The sequence below is a fragment of the Microtus ochrogaster genome, chromosome 4, assembly GCF_000317375.1.
Source record: "Microtus ochrogaster isolate Prairie Vole_2 chromosome 4, MicOch1.0, whole genome shotgun sequence".
NCBI lineage: Eukaryota > Metazoa > Chordata > Mammalia > Rodentia > Cricetidae > Microtus > Microtus ochrogaster.
The window spans coordinates 45,000,753-45,010,272 of NC_022011.1; the positions used below are offsets into that span (position 1 = coordinate 45,000,753).

General features: G+C 49.2%; 2 protein-coding genes across 3 annotated transcripts in view; both read right to left on the reverse strand.

Moving 5' to 3' along the window:
* Nup214 (nucleoporin 214) overlaps positions 1-2,699 on the reverse strand; it is an 83,628-nt gene extending 80,929 nt beyond the window's left edge. For both annotated transcript variants that reach the window (XM_005346090.3, XM_005346089.3), the window contains exons 1-2: positions 2,560-2,699; positions 638-833 (exon numbers count right to left, since the gene is read on the reverse strand). In XM_005346090.3, the coding sequence (XP_005346147.1) occupies positions 638-833; positions 2,560-2,604 (241 nt within the window). In that variant the 5' untranslated portion in view covers positions 2,605-2,699. The remainder of the gene's footprint in view (positions 1-637; positions 834-2,559) is intronic.
* A 1,601-nt stretch (positions 2,700-4,300) lies between these two features.
* Positions 4,301-9,520, reverse strand: part of Aif1l (allograft inflammatory factor 1 like) — a 26,565-nt gene continuing 21,345 nt past the window's right edge. The window contains exon 6 of the mRNA XM_005346092.3: positions 4,301-7,020. Coding sequence (XP_005346149.1) covers positions 6,933-7,020 — 88 coding nt within the window. The 3' untranslated portion in view covers positions 4,301-6,932. The remainder of the gene's footprint in view (positions 7,021-9,520) is intronic.

Consider the following 9,520-nt stretch of genomic DNA (forward strand, 5'->3'; position numbering starts at 1 on the left):
GTAGACCAGGCTGGTCTCGAACTCACAGAGATCCGCCTGCCTCTGCCTCCTGAGTGCTGGGATTAAAGGCGTGCGCCACCACCGCCCGGCCAGGCCAGGGTTTTTCCATGGCTGTCCTGGAACTGATTCTGTAGACCAGGCTGGCCCCGAACTCATAGAGATCCACCTGCCTCTGACTCTGGGGTTGGGGCTGGGATTAAAGGTGTGGATCACTACTGTCCAGCTTAACTTTCCTATAAGGAGGTAATGATACATTAAATATTCCAAGACTTCCTATTGCCCTTGCTGAAGAGGCTTTTGCTACAATGCCCCAAATACACATTTCCATCTGTTGGGTTGGTTCTGTCATGCCTTCTCCTAGACAGCCAGAGTTCAAGTTCAACTGAGCAAAAGAAAAGCATGGCACAACAGTAAGTTCTTTCCCCGGATCTTAGAGAACAGGCCACAGAAACGGGAGCACAGAGGGTTAAAGAGAAAACTCAGAAAGGCAGGGCTTTTGGCACCCTACTCTGCAAGGCAATCTTAAGCATAAAAGCAATTTTAACTTTCACATTAAAACTGTGTCTCGGAAAGGAAACAAGTCGATTAGCATGCCACCACAGGCCATCTCTGCTATACAATATGTCAAAGTGCTTACCAATTTTATTGGGATCATCGCCAGGTTTGTTCTGGATGAGAAGGCTTTTGGTAGGAAAAACACACAAGCCATTGGTCCCACCAGCAAACAGCATACCATACTTATTGGATATGGCAAGCACACTCGAGCGCTCCTTGGGCAACTCCTCAGGAGAGTCAAAGATCCTTACTTTCTTCAATGCTCTAAACTGAAAGTCCTGTTTTGGGGGTGAAACAAGATTAATTTCCAGGAAGGAAGAAATTAAATTGTGTTTACTATTATAGTCCATAAACACAATTTCAATATAACAAAATACACTATTACCCAGAGGCCAACAATTTTGTTTTTAGACTCTCTATATTTTATGGTGATGCGTGGCTTAATATTCATTAACATTTGTTGAATGAAATACCAAGGGCTGGATAGAGGGCTCAGTGGTTAAGATCACTAGCTGCTATTCCAAAAGATCTGGATTCAGTTTCCAGCATCTACATAGCAGCTCACAACTGTAACTCCAGTTCCTGGGGATCCAACAATCCCACACTTTGTTAGTCTGTAATCACTTTGCTAAGCTGCATTTGTGCCCCACCCCACCCAATAAACCCATCTTTAGGTCAGGGTTTTAGTGAAAAGAATGTGACAGCTCCAAGAGAAAATTTGTTTCTATTGAGCCATATGATATGTCTCATAAACAGTGTCTGGCACAACCACACATACTATTTTCCTCATAGTGCATGTTTAATGCATATTTACACAAAGATAGACGGATGTATTCTCAAATCTAATTGAATATAGTGGGCAAAGGATCGCACAACTTTCCCCACATCTTTGTGATTATCAACCTAATAGTCATGATTATATTACTGGGTCTTGATGGCCTTTGTGTGGAGAGCCAGTGTGATGAAGCATACAAAAAAAGCTCTCCTTTCTGGTACTGGCAGCAACACTGCTACTCATCCTGTAGTTCTAAGGCCTCTCCACCCCAGGATAGCTGACGAACATGACCCATGCCCATCAGGGGGCTCAGTACAGGCGCTGGTGCTCCAGAAAAGAGCCACTATTTCTAAGCATGATATGGGCCACTCTCCCGTACACGCATTTTAGCGATTTGCGCTGTTCACACAAATGGCTAACTCCTTTCTGCAATTCACTCATTTTCAGCTGTCTATGGTTCTGTGTTTTCATTCTGCCAGATTATATAAGTCAACTATCAATACAGTATCCACACGTGGGGAGGAGGGGCATCCCTCTTATCATTACAGCCAAGTGCCTTCCCTTTAATTTCCTGCCTTCGAGCTGACTTCCAGGGCCAAACTGTCTTTCTATCCCAATTAACTAGGGGTTTTGGAAGGCAGAAGTGTTTCTTGGTTCCACCTTGGGTAGTCTGGACCACCTTCAAGTATCAGCATGGAGAAAGCTAAGCGAGGGGCTACACCAACTGTGATGATGCACACCAATAATCCCAGCACTTGGGAGGTGGAGGCAGGGGCATCAAGAGCGCAAGACCAGACTCAAGCAGACAGAAGCCAACTTAGTGGGACTACAAGAGACCCTGTCTTAAAATAAGACTGAAGGCTTCGGCCACGTGACTTTGGATAATTTATTTTCAGAACTTCAATTTGCTCTCTTTAAGAGCTAGCTGTAGGGGCTATGGTGACGATGGCCACAGCACCTCGCACGCAATAAACAAAAAGTCGTTGTTACTTCTATGGCGACCAGCACATGAGAGTAGCAAGGGTAACTTAAGAGGCGTGGCGAAGCCCACCTAAGGGCAAGTGACCCGCACTTGGAGAGAACTCACGCTAGCGATACGCACAGGACTGCGGCCGCTGTGAGGCGGGCGCTCTGAACCTGACAAACTGTTGGAAGCAGGCGGGGGTGAGGGGCGTTCCAGGGCAACTCCAGGGCTACCGCAGGCAGGGAGGCCCCCAGCCCATCTCTACCTTCATCTCCCGCTCAGGGACTATGGCATCCATATCGTCTCCCATCGTGCCGCCTTCGAGGCGTCCAAGAAGCTGCCGCTGCCGCCCGCAGCCTTTCCTACACAGCCCAGGCCACTCGGGCCCCGACTTCCTCTCCCTGGTGCCAGCGGCGCGCGACAGACGCGCGCTTCCGGCGCGCATAGCTGACGTCAACTACGCCAGTTTGTGGGGTGGCCCGAGTCAGTCGCGGGCTCATCTGAAGTCGCGCGCTTGCCTGTCCACCAGCCCCCTTGGCCAGTTTTCCGGGGTGTGGCCACGAGACGCGCGCCGACACCGGTTTTCGGAAGGTTTCTTTCGTTGCTCGGCGCACGCTTTTGTCAATCAAAGACTGGAAAATTACCCGCATCTCCTATCTGCAGGGCTGTTAGTAGCTTCCGACTCAGAGAAGTTAGGAACTTGAAACTGTGTCCAAGGGACAGTTTTGAGAGGTTTAGGAAGAGCGGGCAAAGAGATTCTGATAGTAGGTGGACTGGCGTGTCCCTTTTGCCCCAAGCTGAAAACGAAGCGGAAAAGGAGTAAAGATACGTTTTGGCAACCATTTCAGAGCAAAAACCGTATCCACAGTGTCGCCTTTAACCTTCCAGTAGGGGTTTGGTGACTTTTAATAGAAACCCAGTTATGGTGGTGTGTGCCTGCCAATATCACCTCTCGGGAAGTGGAGCCCTGAGGGTCAGGAACTCAGGGCCATCCTCTGCTACTTGGCTATCCTTAGCTATCCTGGTTTACACGAGGCCCGGTCTGAAAAAAAACGAATTGTTTAATGAAATAAGGGAATTCCACACAACACGGTTAACAAATTAACCAGTGGCTCTCAGCCAAGAGGGGTTAAGACCTAGATGTACTAACTGGTGTTGAACTTTCTGGAAAAATAAATGTAGAGGTTCCTAACTTCGAGCTGGTGTGTCCGGTCCAGAGGGCATATTCTGTCATGTGCTGTTTTCAACGAGTTATTTATGTGTCCCACGCCTCTTCTCATTGTAAAATAAGAGCCGGGCGTGGTTAGTATTCTGGTGTCTGTACTGGCTCTGCCCTTAGGGTCCTGACAGATTGCGTCCTCAGCTGCAGCCACTACGTGTTGCATGTTTGTTGGGTTTCCTTTCCACCTCCTGTCTCTCTCTCCCTCTCTTTCCTTCTTTCTCTCCTGCCATTCCTGTCCCCAGAAGCTGATATCTTCCCTTCCCTCTTTCCCATTCCTGCAATAAAAACCCCTCCACATGAGCTCTGCTGCATAGCATCTTTCTCTCAACATTTTTTGTTGTGGTGGTGGTGGTTTTTGTTTTTAAATTTATTAGTTTTTTTTTTGTGTGTGTGTGTGTAGGGTTCGAGACAGGGTTTCTCTGTAGCTTTGGAACTTGCCTTGTAGAGGTTGGCCTTGAACTCACAAAGATCTGCCTGCCCCTGCCTCCCGAGTGCTGGGATTAAAGGCGTGCACCACCACAGTCCGGCTAGATTTTCCAAATTCCCACTCACTCCCCTCCTCCCAGTGTTATTTTATTACAACAATGTGTGGCGCATAGGCAGACGCAGGCAGATTTCTGAGTTTGAAGCCAGCCTGGTCCACAAAGTGAGTTCCAGCACAGCTAGGGCTACAGAGAGTCAAGTAGAAGTGGGTCTTGGGACTCATTCCACTGGTACCTTTGTCAGCTAGCTCTTTTGCATTTACTAAGCCCAGAACTGTCCCCAAGAAACACAAAGACACTGGTGAGTGTGTCTAGTTTATTCCAATCTGCAGATGGTGTCCCACCCATACATACATACGCACACACGTCATTCACCCCTATCTACCTGACAAAATTCTATTGAATCACAGGGCAAAGCCATACTTATACTTGGCTTGACAGTCCCTATGTGTCTGGTGACACCAGTTAGATTTGGTCTTTTTCAGAAGTAAAGACAGCTGATGTCCCAAGAAAGCTAAGCCCGTAACTAGAGAGGTTAAGAATTCTGGAGCCAAAAGACAGATACAGCTTGAAATATATGCAAACTCCTCCCTCTAAGGCTTATTCTTAAGTCTCTTCCCAGGGGTTGATCTACAGAAAACTGAAGGGTCCCCTCCCAATAGAGAGCCTCTTCCTGTACCCTGCAGAGGTCAGAGGCACACTCCTTTGCTGTCCTTTATGGGGGTGCTATGTAATCCCATGAGTTGTGGACCCACTGAGCCTGACTGGTTCTACCTTCCTCTGTCACAGAGAATTGGACAGCTGAATACAGTCCAAGGTCCCAACCCAACCATTGAACAAGGCAGAAGGAATGGGGAGAGATGCTAATCTTTAAAAAAACATAAATGTCAACAGATGGGGTGAGGGTAGACAGGATTTTCTGTTACAGGGAGGAACGCTGGGGTTTAAACATCAACTAGACTGCATTTGAAGCGTAGCTAAACGGTCTATGCTGAGCTGGACTGGTTGAGACCAGAGGATAACTGGGCCAGTCATTCTGTGCCATTTGCTTCGGTCTCCAGCTGCTGTGGGACACTAAGGAGCCCCAGGAAATCACACTAGCTCAATGGTTTCCAGTCTTTTCCCACTTAGGGGTTAGGCTCTTCTAACAGTCTTCCCAAGTCACGAGTCAGCTGGAATTCCTGGGACTACAGGTTACTGACCTCTTGCTGCCGCTGCCCCTCCCCATTTCCTAACATCACACTGTCCTTGGCTGGGTGTGATTCCCCAGGAGACCCACGTTTCATGTGTCAGCCCATTTCACTGTTGGGTTCTGGACTCAGCGCATATAGTGAATGCTTGATAAATTTGTTTGCTGAATGACTGTGTCTTGTCCTGAGTGGCCAGGGCAACAGGTTCCAGAACACGGGCAGGGTCAGGCTGAGGTCCCCACTCGGGTAAGATGGGTCAAGTTTGATACTCACTGCAGTAATTCTTGGAAATGGTCTCTGAGGATCAGTCAAGAAGGTGAAGGGAAGACAGACTGCCAAGGCAGGCTTGGCCCTTATCTGAACCCACAGCCAGTCTGGAGGGTGACACCTTCCTCAAGTATCAGGCTGGGAGATAAGTCACCCTTCCCTTTGACCAATGCACCTGACCACCTGGGTGCCAGTCCATGCTCTCTCTAGATTAACCCCCTGACCTTCCAGCAAGGTCCTTAACCCCTGTAGGGCACATAGTGAAATGAGAGGTATGACCTGGCTAAAATCTGCAGGTGACCTCGGTCTCATCCCCAGGCTCCAGGTCTTGAGTGCCTGGAGAAGGGCGCTAGGAGGTGGACATAGCACACATCAAGACAGAGTAGGACTTAAAGCTTGGAATAGGCACTGAGCAAAGAACTGCTGAGGACTGGGTGAGTGGAGGGAGGACTCACTCGGTGAGTGGAGGGAGGACTCGGTGAGTGGAGGGAGGACTCGGTGAGTGGAGGGAGGACTCGGTGAGTGGAGGAAGGACTCGGTGAGTGGAGGAAGGAGCGGAAATAGCCGGATTCAGGGCATCTTACAGTCAGCTTGTTTCTCTGTTTATGGTCCATCATGATCATCTGACTCCTCTTCTGCCCTGGCACCCTCAGCATCCTCCCTAGAAGTGGGGCTCCCCAAAGCCACTATCTTCACCTCTGCCTCTGAGACCCTTTCCTGCCCAACAAGGGACAGCAGAACTGCACTGTCCCTCTGAGCTGTCTGTAAAGGTGTGGTCACAAGAAGTAAAGTCAGAAGTTCCTTCTGGTTTCTTTGAAGGACTCCAATTCTTCCATTCCCCACCTTGTGTCACGTCACTGAGGACCGAGAGTGGCAAGAACCAAGGGGAATCAGCTGCGTCTGTGAGGCACCCAGGAACACCCTGGAGCTTTGTGCCTGCTCAGGACTGTTTGAGAGTGGGGAGAGGGGAGGGGCAACAGGGTCAAACCTGCGGCCTGAATTTAGCTTAGAAACCTAGAAAGAGGCTGGGCGGTGGTGGCGCATGCCTTTAATCCCGGCAATTGGGAGGCAGAGACAGGTGGATCTCTGTGTGTTTAAGGCCATCCTGGTCTGCAGAGTAAGTTCCAAGACAGCCAGGACTGTCACACAAACACTGTCTCGAGAAACCTAGAAAGATGAATTGATGGGCAAGACCCTCTTCAAACATGGGAACTCAGGTGTGCAGCCTCCACACCCTCTCCAGTTTTGATGTCAGCCCTTCTGTGTAGGGAGGGCAGGGCAGCAGGAAGCAGAGAGCAGGGGCCCTGAGGCTTAGGGTTCCCCAGCCTCGTTAAGGCAGGTAACATGTGCGTCCATAAAGAAACGGAAATGAAGAAGAAATGAGTCCATTAGGACAAAACACAGAAGACAGATGACAAGGAGTGGAGAAAGCAGAGAGCCAAGGGCAGACGGTGGCCTGGAGGGTCCAGGCCGGTCCTCAGGGCAGGCTGGCAATGTCTCTCTCGGGAGGGGGGCCAGCTGGCTTGGGGCTGCTCTCATTGGCTTTTCCTTCAAACATCATGACCCTGGTTTAGAGATGAAGAAAACAAAACAAAAGGGTTAAGATTCCTCCCCTCAGACAGAGATCTCCCCAGCCTTCACTCTGTTGGTCTTCAACAGAACGTCCCCAAGGCTATTCTGGGAAGGGCTGCGTGAAAGATCATACTTGCCAGGTGGTGGTGGCAGAGGCAGCGGAGGTGGCACGGCGTGGCACACGCCTTTAAATTCCAGCACTCGGGAGGCAGAGGCAGGCAGATCTCTGTGAGTTCAAGGTCAGCCTGGTCTACAGAGCACGTTCCAGGACAGCCAGGCCTACAGAGAAACCCTATCTCAAAATAAAATTTAAAAAAGAAAGAAAGAAAAGAAAAGAAAGATTACACTGGTAGCTGTGTGGAAGGCTCTGGTGGTCCTATTTCACAGAGAAAAAAACTGGGGCACAAAGTGGCAGTGGAACTCCCCAACTGCTCAGGCAGTCCAATATGGAAGAAGGGACAACCCTCTAGACCTCTGGCTTCAGACCTGTGCTTTACCATCTAGCTGTCTGAAAAAGAGTGGGTTGGCCAGAACTCTGCTCAAGAATCCCATCAGATCTTAAACAAAACTAACCATTGACTGGTCAGCCATGGTGGCACACACCTTTAATCCCAGCACTCGTGAGGCAGAGGCAAATGGATCTCTGTGTGTTCCAGGCCAATCCGATCTCCATAGCAAGTTCCAGGACAGCTAGAGCTACATAATAGAGACCCTGTCTCAGAGAAAGGAAGGAAGGAAGGAAGAAAGAAAGACCTACCCTGTCTCAACAAAACAAAACAAAAGCCCTCCACACTGTGCTACAAATCCATTCTGGGGGAGGAGACAATGTCGGTTCAAAAATGTAACCTTTCAGGGAGACTGCATTTTAGCTGGCTGACTGCTTCAAGCTGAGTGACTGACAAACACTAACCTCTGCATGTTTATACAAAATTGGGCATGCAAAATTGGCCACATTGAAACATGGGTTCAGGAGCCAGTTCTTTGACCTTCATGGACCTCCATGAACACTTTGAATGCATATGTGCATGTGTGTAAAAGCCAGAAAACAATCTCAGGAATCACTCCTCAGAGTCCCCCCTTCCTGCTTCTTTTCTTTTTCTGAAACAGGGTTTCTTGGTTGTCTGGGACTTGTCAAATAGGCCGCTGACCAGTGAACCCCAGGGTTCCGCCTGTCTCTGCCTTTGAAGCACAGGGATACAGGGACATGCCACCATACCGGCTTTTGATGCGTGTTCTGGGAACCAGACTCAGGCTGTGCTGTTTCCTGGCTGAGATGTCTCCCTAGCCGACAAACCCCCTTCACTAAGTGAGACAAGTATAGGCCTATAGATACAGCATGCAGATGTTTGCCCTCAGCTGGGCATGAGGCAGAAATCACCACCTCATCTCACTAGCCCCCAGGACAACCCTTCACATGTTATCAACGCCACTTTCAACACTGAGAATCAGGCAGGAATGATGGTGCACACTTGCAAACCTGGCTTCTGAGAGGTGGAGGCAGGATTCCAACACTGAAGCCAACCTGAGCTATGCAATAAAATACCACACACACTGGGTGGTGGCGGCACATGCCTTTAATCCCAGCACTCAGGAGGCAGAGCCCTGTGGATCTCTGTGAGTTCAAGGCCAGCCTGGTCTACAGAGCTAGTGCCCGGACAGCCAAAGCTACATAAAGAAACCCTGTCTTGAAAAACAAAAACCAGCCGGGCGATGGTGGCGCACGCCTTTAATCCCAGCACTCGGGAGGCAGAGGCAGGCGGATCTCTGTGAGTTCGAGACCAGCCTGGTCTACAGAGCTAGTTCCAGGACAGGCTCCAAAGCCACAGAGAAACCCTGTCTCGAAAAACCAAAAAAAAAAAAAAAAGAAAAACAAAAACCATCACACACACATGGACGTGGACACAGAGGTATACACACAAAGGAAAAAGGAACCGAAGTCCAAGGACCAAAGATAACCTGCTTAGAGTCACCAGGGAACAAGCAACAGTGCCAGGATTCAAACTCAAATGGACTTTTTAGGGAGGGAAGAGGTGAAAGGGATTTGAGCTAGGTCTCAAGTAGCCCAGGCTAGCCTTAAATTTCCTAGGTAGCTGGGGATAGCCTTGAAACTCCTGTCCTTCCTGCGCCTTACTGCCTCAGTGTTAAGAATACAGATGTGCCCTACCACATGCCCAGCTAGAGGTGATTATAGACTCCTTTAACTCACAACAACCTCAGGGAGGAAACAGATCAGAGCACGTTGACAGGAGGGTAGGGGGTGCAGCAAAATGGTTGGAGCGTTTTCCTACCATGTATGAGGCCCTGGGTTTGATTATAAGTGTCTCATACAAAGGGAAGGGAGGGAGGGAAGGAGGGAGGGAGGAGGGAATAAAGGGAAGGGAGGGAGAATTCATAGTCAGGTCTGGTATGGTATTACATGCCTATAATCTCAGTACCTGGGAGGATGAGACAGGAGAATTGATGACTTTTGTTTTTTTGGTTTTTTTTTTTTTG